Here is a 20,299-nt window from a genome sequence, read left to right on the forward strand (position 1 = left end):
TCAATTACCATACACAGACCATCTTGATGGAGTTAAATACCAAACAACCGCTAACTAAGAAAAATAATTTTCAGTTTCTCACATCAAGATTCTAAAAGAACTGGGAAGTGGGATATAAAGGAAGGAGCAAAGTCAAATACTGACGATCAGGGTTGAGCACAGTTCTCATGGGCTGCAAAATCTCTTACAGTAGCAAGTACAAACTTTTAGAGAGAAGAAAATGGTAAAGATGAATTTGGTGCATGCAATCTCAGTCCTCTGCTTACATTCCTCCTTCCTGGCCAGGGATGTTCTCGCAGGGAGAGCAGCAGATGAGAAAACAATGACATCAAGGTAGAAGGGTGAGGAATCATGCAGAGGGTCCAAGACTATTGAAGAATCCTCCAGAACGTATTCCCCAGTTGTCACCACGTTGTTGAATACGGGGAGAGGACATTTGGCCATCTTCCATTTTCCCCAGAAGTGGAGGAATAAAAACGACCGTTTATTTCACTTGTGATGACAAAAAGGTAAGAGGGATTTCAAAGTTATAGAGTGTCATGCAAATGTGACATGGCACAGTCACTGTGACACTGAGGAAGAGGGAAGAGAGGAGGACAGGTCATACGCACAGAGGAAAGGTCAGCATGCGTGAAGTGGAAGCCATGATGGAATGGAACAGATACACAAAGGGGTTAAATCATGAAGTTAGCTCAGCAGCAAACTAAAATAAGTATATAATTAATCAAACCAAAACAAAGTCAACTACAGGATCCATAAGGAAAGAGGGGTGGGCGGGAATCAACACTAGTCCCGGTAAAGAGTGAGCATCCTGCAGATCAGTGCATAAAAGGAAGAAACAAGAATGAAATTGGAGAATGCCACAGGTTAAGGGAATCAAACTCAGAGCCTAAAGAAGCACGTGGCATTCTGGTTAGAGGGGACAAGTCACTTAATCCCACGCATTCTCTCAGAATTCCCACGACCGTGGACAAATCCATGAAACTATCTGCCATGCAAAATACGTATGGGGGAATTTGAAGGATTGGAAAACAAGACACACAAGTTATGACTACACTAAAAACGTACGCTTAAATACTTAAAAGTAGAAGATATGTTGTTAATTTCTAAGCTGAGGCTTTTCCCCTTGTGGAAATTCAAATTATAAAAAGGCCTACAAGCGTGTGTGTGCACTCGCACATGTAAGCGATGCTCTGGGTATTTCTCCAGAGGAAGGGTAGGGAAGAGCTCTATATCTGGTACTTTAATATCCTGCTCTGAAAGTACTTTGACAACCAGATCTTCAAAGCAAGATGGCTAAGCAGAAGCGAAGGGAAAAAATACAGAAAAATGTTTTAAAGGTCTGCGAAAAACAGTTCGGTTATCTAGAATTCTTATCTGATAACTTATTAATAAAGAAGGAAAGGAACAGAGACAACTCAGGGCATCAACCTTCTATCAGCAACGTGACACTGACCCAGACCCCCGGGCCCCTTCCCAGGGGGCGTGTACTCCTGCCTCTGGAGGAGACAGAGAGTTACCATACCTGCAACCAGAGCCTGTCGCCCGCCACAGTCCGGCCGATGGCACTGCACTGGAAGGTGGCAAACTGGCCGGCATTGACTTCCACGTTCTGAATCCGCAGGAAGTGGGGAGTTCGGGCTACATGAACAGAGAGAATTAAAGGCATTAAAAGAGGACATTTGTAACTTATCTGTGACTTTTTGAATCTATTTGCAATTTTGGGCCTTCCCATTTTGTTCACCTTTGAAAACACACGGCTTTTGCTTATAAGAATGCTTTTGAGATTTCATTATGATTGTAAAGGGTATCATGGAAGGTTTTGGTGTGCTCTGAAAGAACAGAGAAGCCAAGCATTCTGAGATAGAACCAAGAAGACAGAGGATATTTTATTGTTCCTGCTGTGCAAATTATCATAACTCAGCAGTCTTCTTGTAATAACAAATCTGTATTAATAAAGATTACACTGAAGCCTAGTTGATGTTTTGAACAAAAACATATTAGATATTTATACTAGCAACATGAAAAGAACAGTAAGAAGTTAAATGATGTTGTCAAGGAAACTTTTTGAGCCGAGTACAAAGCTGTGCGTAATATATATTTTAATACAACTAATTGGTATGCAGTATTCCCTATGTAATACTTCCCAACTACCAAAAATACTATCCCCATAGATGGACTCTGTGGAATTAGGTTGGGACTGCCATAGCACGGCAGTTTCTGCTGATTCTTACTCCCAATTCAAGAGAAAAGAATGATTCCAAATGCTAAACAACATCAAGTCTCATACAGTGTCCATGGGGGACAGCCCTCTGAATAAAGGATAATTCTATTTGATCTGAGAAGCCCAGACCAAATTTCTGCAACACACTGAACGCATGTGTTAAGGAACTGCAATGACAGGCCAGGAACTGCATTTTATAGTATCTTCTATTTTTGTTAGGAAAAAGTCTCTTATCACAGCAATGACAGTATAAAAGCAAGGGTCTGGGAAGGGGGAGGTTAGGGGGTAGAAAAGGAAGAGAACAGGATGCTGGTATTTCTGGGAGGGATGGATAAATATTCTGGACAATAACCAGAATAAACTTATTATGCCAGCTTTTTCCCCATGGTCAATGTGTCTTTAGGCCATGTCTAGACACATTCAAAGAGTCACGCCCCACTACTGAGAGCCCAAACGTGATAAACTAGCACTAATATTAGCCTGTGCAGAACAAAATTAAGAATGGAAGTGGGTTACTACTCAAGAACAAAGAGAAATGCATTTTAATATCAATAACGCACAAGGAAAAAGCCCATTTTACTAATGTGGAGGCCACCAGTAATTCGAAAACTGCATTCATGCTGCTTAGCATGCAAAATGTCCTAAATAACTTCTAAAAGAGCAGTATAACCATGGGTCATTGTTTCTAATACAAATACATTAATTTAACGTCCTCTGACCTATTTTTCACTACCTTAAATTATCCTTGGCCAAGAATAACACGATGCCATGGTTTTTAAAGACCTCTGTAAAAAGTCCCTAAGACAAATTTCTCTTCTAGTCTCTGTTCCCAAAAAGCTGAAAGAACTTTGGTTTTAGCAAATGGAAAAAGGTAACATGTTTTGAGCATCACGGACCAGAACATTTCCCACGAAATATGCACAAGCGTTCCGTGAGGTAGGTATTCTTTTCCATTTTGCAGATGGGAGATCTCATGGGTACTTGCCTACCGAGTGTCAGAACCAGAGAGCGAACAGTTCCAAAGCCCACGCACAGCCCACTATGGCACTGCCTCTGCGAGCCTCCCACCTGCGTCTGCATCCCCCATGCTCTCCCACTGAGAGTGCCTCCCTGCCTCACTGTTGACACGTTGGCTTCTTTCATATTATTTAAATTGAGTTTGTATTATTCAGTGAAACTGAATTTACATTCTTTAAAATTGTTTACGTGCGGGGCGCCAGGGTGGCTCAGTCAGTTAAGCGTGCAACTCTGTCACGATCAGCTCAGTCACGATCTCACAGTTCATGAGTTTGAGCCCCGTGTCAGGCACTGCGCTGACAGTGTGGAACCTGTCAGGGGTTCTCTCTCCCTTCCTCTCTGCCCCTCCCCTATTTTCTCTCTCTCTTTCAAAATAAATAAACTTTAAAACATACAAACATAAAATAAAATTATTTACTTGCGATTTCAACTTCTGTAGAATTCTTCTCTCCCAACCTCACCTCTGACACAAACGAACAAACTTTGCTACACAAAATTGTAACAATTATTTTCAATTTACCTACATTAGTGGTTCCCAATATTAACAGGGATCATTAAGAATTTGAGATCTGACTAAATTAATAGGACTACATTGAAAGCCAGAAAGCTCTTTGCTTGTCAAGAAATCATATAAGCAAATGGAATATTCTACTTCGAAGCCAACACAACACATCCATTATGGTACATCTGTCCTCACCTGGAAACTTTTTGAACTGTTTTTCGCCTGTAAAATAATTCTAAGCACATTGCCCCTAGCTACATGGACATCAAACTACACCACATACAAAGCATTCGAAAAAAAGAAGAAAAATATGGAAGTAGTAACTCTTCTGTTCGCTGGTGTGTGTAGAGCAGATTTTAGCTACTTCACAGGGTTTCGAAGGTAGCTCATTGGAAAGGGTTATGCTTTGCAGCCTTTAATCACTCACACACACACACACACACACACACACACACACACACACACACACACACACACACCTGCCCTGCCGGCTCCTGAGGGAGCTGTTAGATCCATTTCCTGTCAACCTTCCCAAGACGTTGGTGGAGCCCTTTGTTCAAGGGGTCTGCCAGTCACACAGCCTCGGCCTGTCTATAGAAACTGCTCTCCTCAGTTTATCAGCAGGCCCCTAAGAGGCTCAACAGCCTTCTTTCCTTCCTCTTCCTGACTCGTCTCCCAAGGGAAAATGCTTTCGGCCACAGTGATTTTTTTCCAAAACTTCCTCAAAAAACTTTCAAAATTCTACTTTCAAAACTCTTTTCCTTCAGCTTTTTCCTTTGTTCATTCTTCTTTGGGCTCTACCCTATTGTCCTAGGAACAGATTTTGTGTGTGTGTGTGTGTGTGTGTGTGTGTGTGTGTGTGTGTTTTAAATCAGAACCTTCAGTCCAGTGACTGAAAAACTGGGTCACAGGAGAAGTAGGGGCAATTGAGAATGATAGCTGACTTCCGATTTTATGAGATGGACCCAGTATGCAGAAACTCTGGACAGCCATACTCCCTAAGAGTAAAGAAGAGTTTTCTAACACTGAGACTGACAGAACATGGTATGAGCTGGCTAGTGTGGGAGCCATATGTGGAGACAGAGTTTGCAGTTGGCTGGGCAGAGAGGTAGGTAGACTGGGCACCCCATTTGCCACTGGCGTCTTACAGTCGCCATTGTAACCTCTTCCCCCATTGCCCTAGTAGCGCTTCACCTGCAGCAACGGGGACCTTGCTTTCTTTGTCCTTGGATATTTTGGGTATGAGGGCTGCATCTTCTGCGCCCTCTTTGGAGACAACAACTCTTGCGTCCATGGATAAACTGTAAAAAGGCTTATGGTTTGAATCATATTTAGAATGAGTATACTCCCTGAATCTGGGTTAGAATCCCAGGCTTCCTTGTTTGGAAGGTGTCTCTTGGGCTGGAAGTTCTTCTGTCCAGTTTTGGTTTTGGCCTCTCTCCTCTTCCTATTTGATCCCTCCTCTCACTGGAATTGTTCAGTCAGCTGACATGCCCCTTTTCAAATCTCTGATGCCTACATGCCCCACCAGTGTGGGGCTCACTCTGTCTGCTTCCTTTCTTGTGGGCATGCCTTTACGAAGGATAATTTAGAACTGTGATGGCTCCTTTGAGAAAATCTCCCAAGCTGGCTCCCACATACACTGAGCACCCCCACTTTCATATTCCCGTGGATTGTTAAAGACAGATTATGTTGCACATTCAGATAGCAGGACGTCTCACTAATATTGCCCTCTCCTGTCCCTCTCATGGTCTCCTACTCTGCTCACCTTTTGCTGCAGGCCACTGTGGTAAGTTGGGTCCCTAAGACAAGGTTTTTGAGTGTGTCGCCATCTTTCACGATAACTTGCATTAAAGGGATACTACACCTGAACTGCTCTTCTGTAGTTTTACCCCCCACCCCCTTGGTTAAGCCTAGGATCAGTTTCAAGCCTGTCCTGAAAGTCTGCGAAGTATTTTGAGTACCATCGCTGGTATATCCTTGCATGGGTAAGCTACTAAAAATTAAACATTTAAAATGTCCATTGCAAAATCTCCACGTGTTACTCATATATGTCCTAGACCTTGGATTCTTACCCTGCACCCTAACTATGACTCCTTCCTCTCTCCTTTTTGTCCCTCCCCACTCCCCAATGCCTCCAAATTTCTCCAAATCTCTCTGGTTTTTCTTATGCACTACCAGTGAGTGCACTACAATTTCTCAACCAGAAGGGCCAGTCAAGGTGTGTGGGACCAACAGAGCCCACTGCCCACTTTTTTAAAAAAATTTTTTCTTCTTTTATTTATTTTTGAGAGAGAAAGAGAGATAGACAGCAAGCAGGGGAGAGGCAGAAAGAGAGGGAGACGGAATCTGAAGCAGGCTCCAGGCTCTGAGCCATCTGCACAGAACCTGATGCGGGGCTAGAACTAACAAGCCATGAGATTATGACCTAAGCTGAAGTCAGATGCTTAACTGATTGAGCTACCCAGGCACCCACCACCACCCACTTTTCCTCCTACAGATGTAGAAGTGCAAGGAAGAGTCTCTTTCACATGTAACGTTTCTCTTCCTGCTATAATCATTACAGATTTTCAGCCCTTCAAAGGCTTCTATACCTTCTGAGTGGTGCAAGGGGAAAGATAAAATACACTCAGTTTGAATATACATTTAGTTTGAAGAGTAGGTTTCCCATGAACTAAAATAATTTTCAGAGAATGAATTTCAAATCTTGAAATTTTGAATTTTATTCCTTATTTAGCATGGCAGGAGAGTTCTTTTGGAACACCAAGGGTGGGATATCATACAGTTTTCTTTTTCCTTTTTTAAACACATAATATGTTTCCAAACTGCCTGAGAAATAATATAACTCATTCTTCCCCAAATCTGAATGGCCTCCAAAAACACCTAACCTGGACCAACTTAATTTACATATTCTGCCTCCTAATATGGCTAATATATTTAAAGAATGTCCGATATATTGGCAACCAATTCAATTTCTTCCTAGGATTTGTGATTTAAATAACTTATTTTTCACTTTTAGGAAATATTTTGAACAACAAATATTAAAAATAGAGAAGTATTTAATTTTTTAATCATACATAAATTTATCTCTAAGAAGCAACTTTTAAAATATGCATGCATTTCTGCACACTAGTGTTTTCTTTTTGTTTTTGTTTTTTTAATGTAACGTGTCCAGTAACTTGTTGAGGAGACATATAGCATGTTGACCTAAAGCCTGGGCAATCTGAGGAAGGCTGGAAACTGACCTTTGATTGACCCAGGCTAAGAGTGAATTCAGGAAGGTTCATAAAGATTATTTATTGCACTGGGGAAAAAGACAAATTAAAAGCCAAATCATGAGAACAGTTAAAAATGGGGTAGGAGTGGTGAGGGGGTTAAATGAAAGTTAAAAAAAAAAAAATTCCATTGGAACCAAAAAGGAAGCTTCTAGCACCTGATAGAATCCTGGGAGCATATTATGAGCAGCTATGTTATTCATGGGTTGCTCTGAGGTCTCTGGTGGGAACTCTGGCTTTGCATTTCACTATCAGAACAACCCCTTGCCATTATGAAAACTGAACTCCATCTAATATGGTCTATTGGTCTCTTTCTCCCCTTTTGAAGTAACCATACACTTAAAAAATTAACAAAATGTCATCAGCATTTTCCCTTGTTAAATAATCATCTAAAACTATTTGAAATTCTGCCTGATATACATCAATCATTCTCAACTGGGGCAATCCCCACCCCCCACCCACCAGGGAACATCTGATAACGTCCAGAGACATTTTGTTTGTCACAACAGAGATCAAGATGGTAGGGGTACTACAGGTATCTAGTGAAAAGAGGCCATGGATGGTGTTGAACATCTTGTAATGAACAAAACAACCCCCACAAAAAAGGTCAATATTGACCACAAGGTCAATATGGTCAAGGCTGAGAAGTCCTGATACATACGGCCCAGACAGACAAAAGCTTACTGGATCATCCTGTACTGTTGAACATTTTGGTTTCCTATACATAATGCCAAGATAAAACTTTTCATAATTAAATCATCATATATACTTTCTGTTTCTCCCTTAGCATAAATTTTTAGAATCTGAATTTAATAAGACAAAAGAAATGCAGTTTAAAAAGGCTTTTGAGGGGCGCCTGGGTGGCGCAGTCGGTTAAGCGTCCGACTTCAGCCAGGTCACGATCTCGCGGTCCAGGAGTTCGAGCCCCGCGTCAGGCTCTGGGCTGATGGCTCAGAGCCTGGAGCCTGTTTCCGATCCTGTGTCTCCCTCTCTCTCTGCTCCTCCCCCGTTCATGCTCTGTCTCTCTCTGTCCCAAAAATAAATAAACGTTGAAAAAAAAAATTAAAAAAAAAAAAAAAAAAAGATAAAAAGGCTTTTGACACAAATTGCCAAACCGCTTTCCTTAAAGCATGTACCAATTTGCATCTCTACAAGAAGGGTACACAAAAGTGCTCTTTTTGCCGCCCCCTCAAAAATACTAAGTGTTAGTTTCTGTAATCTGTCTTGAGAAACTTATGAACTATATGTACTCTGCTCTATGAGTTAACTTCATAACAATAATCTGAATATCACAATTGTCACTAGTTCTGCCATTGATCTGTTCATCCACTGGAAGTCCACACTTGGAAACCTACTTTCCTAAGGGCCCTGTTTCCAGCAATGGCTAACTGCACCAAAAACAAAAACACAGAAAAACTCATTTATCAATACAATCTACTAATACTTACTGCCTCCAGTGGGCTGTTTGTTAGGATATAACTTACATTTTTAATTTGGGGGCCAAAGATATGATCTTTGGATCAAAGGTGATCACTTTTCCTTTAGAATTGTTTTGGTCTTCAAAACAGCTTTCTGAAAGACTGCCAGTGCGTATTACTCACATGGTAAGGTTAAAAGTCTGGGGCACCTGGGTGGCGCAGTCGGTTGAGCGTCCGACTTCAGCCAGGTCACGATCTCGCGGTCCGTGAGTTCGAGCCCCGCGTCGGGCTCTGGGCTGATGGCTCAGAGCCTGGAGCCTGTTTCCTATTCTGTGTCTTCCTCTCTCTCTGCCCCTCCCCCGTTCATGCTCTGTCTCTCTCTGTCCCAAAAATAAATAAACGTTGAAAAAAAAAAAAAATTAAAAAAAAAAAAAAAAAGTCCAAGGAATTTATGCCTCTGTCCAAACTGTATTTTGGGAGGGCCCTTCTCTGGAATGGGTTGACTGTCCTTAGTTTGGGAAAGAGCATTGCTTGGTTGAGAAAAGGACTGCCAGAAAAAATAATCTGGCTAAGATAATAAAAGCCACAACTCAAATGGAAACCAGATGAACACATGCAAACTCATTAAGCATAAACACTTTTATAAGAAACTTATCCTTCTCAGATTAAACATAATTAATTGACCTAAGTGGAAGATAGTAACTCATCCAACAGGGTGCACAAGACAAAGGAACTGTGCAATTCTATTTTCCAGATCAGTTCTTCCAAGAACATGAAAGTCAAAATTTCTAATAATGGCATTTTTAATTTTTTCAATAAATGTTAAAGGCCTATATAATATTTCCAAAGTTTTAAGATGTCTGGATTCTCCCTGTCCAGTGATAGGAATTCTAGAACTGTTTTCGATTGGGAAGGCCAATGTTTCTTAAGATTTGGATTTATGCCATGTGTGTTCAAGCATTCAAGCATCATTATTTTAGCCCCTTATTACCTCTGAACAGAAGCAAAAGTTCCTCAACCCAAGCCTTAATGGACACACACACACACGCGCACGCGCACACACACACACATGATTTTTAAAACAGGGATTTTATTTTTAAAAAGTACCTATTACATAAGGATGGGGAAAAGATTAAACAAGATGATGCCAGGAAGGTATTCTGTGTGCCTGGTACCCTCAAAAATGTTCATTACTGTTTAAAATAACTAATCTACCACTGGAAACTGGAAAAGATCCCAAGAAAAAAAGTCTCTGCAGCCAGAGAAGTTTTGCTCCCATGCTGAGCTGTATGCTCTGAATCCTGCCAAACTATCTTAATTGTAACACCAGGTATAGCACCATTAGAGTAGAAATTTTCAATGTATCCCATATTCAAAAAGAAAAATTCTCTCTCTCTCTCCAAATTTATAGGCCCATTCGTCTCCCGGATACCCTTTCAAAATGCTATGCCAGCTTTCTTCTAAAATCTGCAGGATTTCTAGAAACGAAATATCTTCCATGAATATCAAACAGGAGTTTTAATACAACTCTCCTATTTTCTCATCTCTGCCATATTCTGTTGCTTATTATTAAGAAAGCAGTTTTTAAGAGAACAGAGGTTTTCATGTATTAATTGACCTCAAATCAGCCTTTGATCCCAAAGCCAGAAATTATTGACCAAGATGCAACTCTTTTTGTAGATGTTTCATATTATTGATCCTTCAAAGTCTGCACCAAAATGCTAACAACAAAATCAAAGAACGGTAATTTGCGAGATCAAAGTGCAAACTGAAGTGGGGCAAAAGAGGACTGGGTCCTAACCCTTTTTTATTTTCATTTGCATTTTAATGTAATGACATAGGTTGAAATGAACTGGAGGCATTCCCAAAATGCCAGACAAAGTAGTCAGCTCCTTTCTCTGTGTACTTGTCCTCAAACAAGGAAGCTAGTGCTAAGAACAGAATGGTACTGCCCACACTGAAAAACAGTACATTCTGCAAACATTTTTCTTCTTTTAGTTTTAAGACAGACATTGATAAATTGTAAGAAATCAATGATTTTAGCATTTAATCTGCAGCTAACGTATTCTAGTGGGCCCATCAGGATGCAGTGCCTAAAAACAGGAACGATAATAACAGCTTTCATTGGTCTCTTAGAATGTGCAGCACTGTCCTAGGTTCATTATATTCACTTCATGTAATACATGGCAGGTGGGTTTTTGTTTTCAATCTTTTTCATTATATTGTTATGTTTTTGAATTGGAAGAAAAATAATGGAGCACGATTCTGTGTAATTTTTAGAATTTAGAATTCAAGGTATCATATATGCAAATCACTTTGCACTTAATGTGTTATATGACAACATATAAAAAAGACCATACACCATAACCAAGTGAGATTTATCCTAGGAATTCTAGGTTGACATAACATCCAAAAATCAATCAGTATAAGGCACCCTACCAACCAAATAAAAGACAAAACCACATGATAATCTAATGGATGACAGAGTTCATGAAATGGCATATTGATATTTTAAGATGAAAAAGTATATGAAAATGGCAGTAGTAAAGAGATCACTCTGATATTCCCACACCCTTTGCCCCTGAAATAGGCCATAAAATTCTACTGTGATAGGTACCCTCCCTATACCAGAGGACAGGAGCTTCCTTATAAAGTAGATTCTACCATACATTAGAAATAAGTGACCTATAGAATAGGACATTGAAATTACACAATTAGAGGGGGAAAAAAAGAGTGAAGAAAGCTACAGGGCTTATAGGGCACAATGAAAAAAACAATATTCATATCATGGGAATTTTAGAAGGGAAAGAAAAGAGAAAGAGACAGAAAGTGTATTTAAAGCAGTAATGGCTGTCAACTTCCCAAACCCAGGATAAGAAAAAAACATTTAGATGCATGAAGTCCAAGAGATACCAAATAGGTTGAACTCAAATAGGCTACACCAAGACCTATTAAAACTTACTGTAAAAATTAAAAAACAATTAAAAACATTAAGAACAGCAAGAGAAAAGTCAGAAGTCACATACAAGGAAACCCCCCTAAGACTAGTGGATGATTTCTCAACATGAACTTTAGAGGCCAAAAGAGCATGGTTGATATACTCAAAATATTGAAAGAAAATAACCGCCAATCCAGAATTCTATGCCTGGTGAAGCTGTCCTTCAGAAATGAAGGAGGGATAAAAGACTTCCCTGAACAACAAAAAGCTGGGAGAGTTCGTTATCACCAGAACTACCTCACAATAATACCAAATAGACCACATCAAACTAAAAAACTTTTGTACAGCAAAGGAGACCACCAACAGAACTAAAAATTAACCTACTAAATGAAAGAAGATATTTGAAAACGTTATATCAAATAAGGGTTGTATTCAAAATATGTAAGAAAGTCATACAACTCAACACCAAAATGAAACAAAACAAAACAAAACAAAAAAAACTAATAATCTGATTTAAAAATAGGCACAGGACCTGAATAGGCATTTTTCATAGAAGACATACAGATGGCCAACAAACACATGAAAAGATGTTCAACATAACTCATCATCAGGGAAACACAAATCAAAACCACAGTGAGATACTATCTCACATCAGTCAGAATGGCTAGTATCAATAAGACAAAAAATAACAAGGGTTGGCAAGGATGTGGAGGAAAGGCAACCCTTGTGCATTATTGTTGGGAATGTTAATTGGTGGAGACATTATGGGAAGAAGTATGGAGTTTCCTCAAAAATTAAAATAGGAATACCATAAAATCAGTAATGTCACTGTTGGGTATTAACCTAAAGAAAACAAAAACATAAATCTGTAAAGATAGAGGCACCTTATGTTTACTGTACCATTATTTACAATAGCCAAGATATGGAAGCAAAGTAAGTGTCTATAGGTAGATGAATGGATAAAGAAAATGTTCTATTCCATAATGGAACAGAATATTACTCAGCCATAAAAAAAATGAAATATTGCCATCTGTGCCAATACACATTGGTACATAGAGTATTACGCTAAGTGAAATAAGTCAGACAAAAAAAAGACAAATTCCATACGATTTCACATATTATGTGGAATCAAAAAAAACAAAACAAATAAATAAATAAACATACAAAATAGAAACAGACTCATAAATACAGAAAACAAACTGGCGGTTGCTAAAGGAGAGTGGGGGGATGGGTGAAATAGATTAAGAGGTACAAACTTGCAGTTATAAAATAAAATCATAGCAATGAAAAAATAAAGTCATAGGAATGAAAAGTACAGCATTAGGAATATCATCAATAATATTTTTAAATAATTTTGTATGGCTACAGATGGTAACTATGCCTTACTGTGAGCACTACATAATGTACAGAATTATCAAATCACTATGTTGTACACCTGAAACTAACAGACCATTGTATGTCAACTACACTGTAATAAAAAAAAGAAAAGAAAAGAAAAAGAAATGCGAAAGGGTGTTCTTTGAATGGAAGTAAAAAAAGGCTAATTAACATCATAAAAACATAAATGGTAGAGTAAATCTCACTGATAATGGTAAATTTATACTCATTGTTAGATTTTGCAATATGGTAATAGTAGTACATAATTCACTTACAACTCTAAAAGTTATGAAAAAATGAACATAGTAAAAATAACTGTAAATAGAATGATCTTTTATTAGTTACATGATATAAAAATATATAAATTGTACCAACAATAACCTAAAATGTGAGGGGGAGGAGAAGTAAAAGTGTAAAGTTTCAAAATTCCATTAAAGTTAAGTTGTTATCAATATAAAATAGGGTGTTATAAGTTTAAGATATTTTATGTAAGCCTCATGGGAATTATATAGAAAAAAATGTTAGTAGTTTCATGAAAGAACAAGAAAAAGAAGTCAAAATATACTGAAACCAAAAACATCAACACACACACACACACAAGACACCAAAATCAGAAAAAAAGAACAATGGATCTACAACCAGAAAGACATTAACAAAAAGGAAATAGTGAGTCCTTTCCTATCCATAGTTGCTTTATATGTAAATGGCTCAAAAGACATAAAACATCCGAAGAAAGAAAGAAAGAAAGAAAGAAAGAAAGAAAGAAAGAAAGGAAGGAAGGAAGGAAGGAAGGAAGGAAGGAAGGAAGGAAGGAAGGAAGGAAGGAAGGAAGGAAGAACCAACCAACAATGTGCTGCCTCCAAGAGATGCACCTTAGCCTTAAAGACACACATAGGCTGAGAGTGAGGGGATGGAAAAAGACATTTCAACGAAATGGCAACCACAAAAACAAAAACAAAAACAAAACAAAAACAAAACAAAAATGCAGCAGAGGTGGCTATACTTAGACAAAATAGACTTTAAACTAAAAATGGTAAAAAGAGACTAAGAAAGTCATTATGTAATGACAAAGGGGTCTAACACATCAAGAAGATACAATTTACATACACAGTGGTGAAGCACCCAAAGGCAGACTTGAACGACACTCTAGACCAAATGGACCTAACGAACACATATAAAAAACTCTAGCCAACAACAGCAGAATGCACATTCTTCCCAAGCACACACGGAATACTTTCTAGGAGAGACCATATAGTTGGCCACAAAACAAGTCTTAGCAAATTTAAGAAGACTGAAATGGTGCCAAAAATCTTTCTGACCACAAAAACATGAAATTAGAGATCAATAACAAGAGGAAAACTGGAAAATTTATGAACACGTGGAAATTAAACTACTCTCTCCTAAATAACAAATGGACGAAAGAAGACATTAAAGAAGAAAAAAAAAGTTTCTTTAGACAAAAAGGTAAACACAAAATACCAGAACTTGTGGGATGCGGCAAAAGTCATTCTAAGAGGAAAGTTCACAGCAATAAATACCTACATTAAGATGCAATAAAGATCCTAAATATACAACCTAACTCTACATCTTAAAGAACTAAAAAAGAACAAACTGAGCCCAAAGTTAGGAGAAAAACGGAAATAACAAAGATTAGAGTAGAAGGACAGAAAACATTAGAAAAGATTAGCTAAACTAAGAGCAGCTTCTTTCAAAATATAAAATTGACAAACCCTTAGGTAGACTAACCAAGGCGGGGGGGCGGGAGGAAGACCCAAATCAACAAATTATAAATGAAATAGGAGACCTTATAACTGATATGGTAGAAATTCAAAGGGTCTTAGGAGGCTAGTAAGAGCAACTACCTGCCAACAAACCAAATAACTTTTAAGAAACTGAAAAATTCTTAGACAGCTTATCGAGAGAAAGTCAGGAAGAAATAGAAAATCTGAATAGACCAATTATGAGTAAGGAGATGAATCAGTAATCAAAAAATCCCCCAACCCAGTAACAGGACCAGATGACTTCACCAGTGAATTTTGCCAAACATTGAAAGAAGAATTAGCATCAATCCTTCTCAAACTCTTCCACAAAATTGAAGAGGAAGAAATACTCCCAAACTCATTTTATGAGTCCAGCATTATTCTGATACTGAAACTAGAAAATAACACTACTAACAAACAAACAAACAAAACAAAGTAGGCCCATATTCCTGATGAATATAGATGTAAAAATCCTCAATAAAATACTAGCAAACCAATTCAGCAGCACATTAAAAGGATCATGCATCACGATCAAGTAGAATTTATTCCTGGGATGCAAGGATGGTTCAACATAGGCAAATCAATGATTGTATCACATTAATGTATCACATTAATAGAATGAAAAGAAAGAATCATATAACCATCTCATGAGATGCAGATAAAGCACTGCACAAAATCCAGTATCCATCCATGATAAAAACTATGAACAAATTATACACAGAAGGAACATAGCACAGTAAAAGTCACAAATGACAAATCCACACATACTACCACACTGAATAGTAAAATGTTGAAAGTTTTTCCTCTAAAATCAGAACAAGACAAGGTTGCCACTTTTACCACTCCTATTCAACATTGTTCTAGAAGTCCTAGCTAGGGCAGTCAGACAAGAAAAATAAATAGAAGTTATCAGAATTGGAAAGAAAGAAACAAAATTACCTCTATTTGCAGGTAACATAATTTTATACAGAAAAAAATCTAAAGACTCAACCAGAAAACTATTATATCTAATCAAAGAATTCTGTAAAGTCCCAGATTACAAAATAAACATATAAAGGATGAGCAGAACTTCCATGTACCGACAGCAAATTTCTAAAAAATAAATAAAGCAATCAATCTCATTTATGATAGCATCAATACTTGGGAATAAATTTAGCTAGGGAGGTAAAAGATCTATGTGCTGAAAACAGAACATTGATTAAAAAAAAACTTAAAAGACACAAATAGGGGCGCCTGGGTGGCTCAGTCTGACTTCGGCTCAGGTCACGATCTCACAGCTCATGAGTTCAAGCCCCGCGTCGAGCTCTGTGCTGACAGCTCAGAGCCTGGAGCCTGCTTCAGATTCTGTGTCTCCCTCTGTCTCTGCCCCTAACCCATTCTCATTCTGTCTCTGTCTCTCTCAAAAATAAATAAACATTAAAAAAAAGACACAAATAAATGGAAATTTCATGTACATGGATTGAAAGAATTAATATTTTTAAAATGCCAATACTACCAACAGTCATCTATAGATTCAATGCAATCCCTACTGAGATTCCAATGGCATCTTTTACAGGAGTAGAAAAAACACTCCTAAAACGTTTATGGAATCACAAAGGACCCTGAATATCCAAAGAAATCCTGAGAAAGAAGAACAAAGCAAGAGGCACCACGTTTCCTGATTTCAAGCTAAACTATGAACCAGTCATCAAAACAGCATGATACTGGCATAGAAATGGACAAACAGACCAATGGAACAGAATCAAGAGCCCAGAAAAATACCCCAGCATACAGTCAACTAATCTTTACAAAGGAAGTCAAGCATACTCAATGGAAAAAAGACAGTCTTTTCAACTCAATGAAGAAAAGACAGTCTTTTCAACAAATGGAGCTGGGATAAGTGGATATTCATATGTAAAAGAATGAAATTGGACCCATATCTTACACCACTCACAAAAATTAACTTGAAATGGGTTAAAGACTGAAGACTGAAATGTGAGATGAAACCATGAAACTCCTGGAAGGAAACAAAGGAATACAGCTCCTCGGCATGGGTCTTGGTAATAATTTCTAAATATGACTCCCGAAGTACAGGTAAAAGAATAAAAAGTTAACAAGTGGGTCTATATCAAACTAAAATCTTCCGCACAGCAAAATAAACTATCAACAAAGTGAAATGAGAAACTTGTAGAATGGGAAATATGTGTGTAAACCATCTATCTGACATGGGTTTAATATCCTAAATATATAAAAAATTCATATAACTTAAGAGCAAAAAAAACAAAAAACAAAAAACAAAAACAAAAAACAAAAAAAAACCCACCTAATTAAAAAATGGGCTAAGGACCTGAATAGACATTTCTCCAAAAAAGACCTATTGAAGGTCAACAGGTACATGAAAGGATGCTCATCATCATTAGCCATTGGGGAAATGCAAATTAAAACCATAATGAGGTATCACCTCACACCTGTTAGAATGACCATCATCAAAAAGGTAAAAGATAACAAATACTGGGGAGGTTCTGGGGAAAAGGAAACCCTTGTGCACTGCTGATGGGACTGTGAACTGGAGCAGCCACTGTGGAAAACAGTATGGAAGATCCTCAAAAAATTAAAAATAGAACTCTCACATGATCTAGAATCTCACTTCTACCAGTTTATCCAAAGGTACTGAAAACACTAATGGAAAAGGTATCTGCACCTCCACGTTCAGAGCAGTTTTCTTTACAACAGCCATGACATGGAAACAACTTGAGTATTTATCAACTGAAGGTGTAGAATATATGTACAATAGAATGCTATTCAGCCATTAAAAAACAAAAAACAAAAAACAAAAAAACAAGGAAATTCCTCATTTGCAACAACACAGATGGACCCCAAGGGCATTATGCTAAGTGAAATAGGTCAGAGAGAGAAAGACAAATACCTTGTGATTTCACTTACATGCGGAATCTAAAACAAAACAAACAAGAAAACAAACTCATGGGAAAGGAGATCAGAGGGAAATGGAGCAAGGTGTTCAAAAGGCACAGACTTCCAGTTATAGGTAAGTACTTGGAATGTAATGGACAACAGGAATACACACTGTGTGAGACAGCAAAGTTGTTAAAAGAGTAGATCCTGAGAGTTCTCATCACAAGGAGGAAATATTGGGGGTTTTTTTCTTTCTTCTTTTTGTATTTATATGAAATGATGGATGTTAACCAAACTTATTATGGTAATCATGTGATGATATATGTAAACCAAACCACCATGCTGATACCTTAAACTTTTATAGTAATGTATCTCCCATTATTTCTCAATAAAATAAGAAAAAAGATAAATAAGTCAATTAGAAATGGCAAAGAATCTAAGTTGTCATTTCTTTAAAAAGGTATATAAGTGGCCAATAAACACCCAAAAAGATGCTTAACAAGATTAGCCATTAAAGAATCAAAACCATAAAGAATTATCACCCCAAAGTCACCAGGGTGAAAAATAAAACACAAATAACAGATATTGGCAAGAATTCACTGCTCCTCGGACTGTAAAATGGTGCAGCCAATTTGATAAACAATTTCACTGTTATCCACAATGCTAACCATAGAGTTATTACATGACCCAGTAATCCTCGTCTTAAATATATAGCCAAAAGAATTGAAAAGCCTGTAACAGAAATGTTTGCCACGGTATTATTCCCAATAGCCCAAAATTAGAAAGTCGAATGTCCCTCTGTTGATGAATAGGTACAGAACATATGGTATGTCATACAATGGAAAGTTTCTCAGCTTTAAGAAGGAGAAGTACTGAAATTTTCTGTAACATACAGGCACCATGAAATGTTGTGCTAAGTGAAAGAAGCCAGACAAAAAAGACCATGCATTGTATGATTCCACATAAATGAAATATGGGAAAGCAAGCAAATCTATAGAGACAGAAAGTAGATTAGTAACTGCCTAGGGCTGGGGGTATAGGCCAAGGAAAATGGAGACTGACTTAACAGTGGGTGCAGGGTTTCTTTCTGGGTGATGAAAATACCCTAAAATTGATTGTGGTGATGGTTACACAACTCTGTGGATTTACTAAAAACACTGAACATACACTTTAAGCAGATGAATTGTAGGACAGGTGAAATATATCTCAATAAACCTGTTAAAATGCAGCATGACTCGTAAAGGCATAAAAGTATATACAGGCACTACAAGGTAATAACAGAAATACCCAGACATGCAGAGCTTATAACTTACGTAAAAACAGGAGACAACATTATGAAGCTGATAGGTGCTCCTACTAGGATTATTGAACCAAATTCGAAATATATTTTTAGCGTGAATACCAAATACAAAAATTATCTGTGTTCATTAGAAGTGGTCTTAAGCCATCGAGCTGCTGATTCTGCACAGCCATATCCACATTTCATGCTGAGCCTGCATTTTATTGTCACTACATTAAAATCAATTTTATGAGCAACTGTATACTCTTAACAGAACAAGTACTTTTAAAAAATGTTGAAATGCCTACTCATAAACCTATATGAATCCAAACAGGAGCCTTTAGAGTGAAGTAAATAAATAAAGTTCAGCAGTTTTGCATCTCTTTGGAAAGCATAATTTTGGATATGAAATATTTATGCTCCTTTGTGATTTAAATCTAATGACCACCACGATTTCAAAAAATTGATTATTATTTAGAAATCTTGATAGGAAAGCCCTTAAAATATTATCTGCAAAGCTTTACATTTTAAGACCAAACTATTGCCTTCTTTAAAATCTTTATTTGCATGTTTTCCCCATAAACCTAGAGATTCAGGAAAAAATAACTACAGAAGGGCCATCATCAAAACCATTTAAAGCTTACAGTTCAAAATGCTGTTGTACCATACATCACCTTGGTACAGAGCCCGTTTTGCAATTCTGTGTCTCTTAAGAGCAGTTTGCAAAGCCAATTAGGTATTAGCACCAGTATTCTCCAAAGGCGAGATCATAAACACCATTTCTACAACTACAGGCACCTGGGCTCGGAAGGAATGAACAAAACTGCAGGAAACACATTTGGGGAAGGTTCTGATAGAAGGACAAGCATTGAGACTTTCTATCTTACTGAAGACAGTGAGCGATTCGTTTTCTGCAGAATGGGAAGAGCCACATTTTAGGAGCTCTTTGCTGGCCAATGGCCAGATGTAGAACAAACCCCAAGATACAGAACAAGACAGACCCCTGCAAACTTGGCCTCATCCACTGCACCTGCAACAGGGCAGCAATAACATCTGCCTTGGGGTGAAGTTTGCCCTGAGTGACAGGGAGTGCTCAGCACATAGTAGGTGTGCAGCATTACTGTATCTATTTTCTTTAACCTCCTGGTAAGAGGTGAATCTGAGACAGGATCAATTGTGCACATTAGAAGATCCCATGGCATTTTTCTAAGCCCAAGGCTATTACTCCATGGATCTGGCTAAGTTCCAACTCAGGTAATTATATTCCACTTCCTAAATTTTCCCTGCTGTTCCAATCAGGTACAGCATCATTCGTTTTCCTGCCTTTTCAGAAAAAAAAAGTGGGGGGTGGGGAAATTCTTCTTGAACTCACCAATCTTGCTGACGGAAGAAAGGCAAATGTAATGTGTCACAAAAGTAATGTCTGCTTCAGTAAGGAACGACGTGACTGCAGTGTTTGAACTCTGGTGTTGTGGCATGCTCTGAGCACCAGGATAAAGATCTCAGAGAGAGCAAATCCCTCTGGATGAAATCAGATGACTGTGTTCCGATACCCTCATCAGATAACAACCATGAAGGGCTCTCTGTAACTACTACAGGGAATGATCTCATGATCTC

General features: G+C 38.0%; 1 protein-coding gene across 5 annotated transcripts in view; it reads right to left on the bottom strand.

Moving 5' to 3' along the window:
• Window positions 1-20,299, bottom strand: part of PTPRM (protein tyrosine phosphatase receptor type M) — an 801,865-nt gene that overhangs the window by 450,540 nt on the left and 331,026 nt on the right. For all 5 annotated transcript variants that reach the window (XM_086682486.1, XM_086682492.1, XM_086682490.1 and 2 more), the window contains exon 5: window positions 1,526-1,641. In XM_086682486.1, the coding sequence (XP_086538612.1) occupies window positions 1,526-1,641 (116 nt within the window). The remainder of the gene's footprint in view (window positions 1-1,525; window positions 1,642-20,299) is intronic.

Source organism: Puma concolor, chromosome D3 (assembly GCF_028749965.1).
Source record: "Puma concolor isolate L17-30 chromosome D3, mPumCon1.1.hap2, whole genome shotgun sequence".
In the NCBI taxonomy this organism is placed as follows: Eukaryota; Metazoa; Chordata; class Mammalia; order Carnivora; family Felidae; genus Puma; species Puma concolor.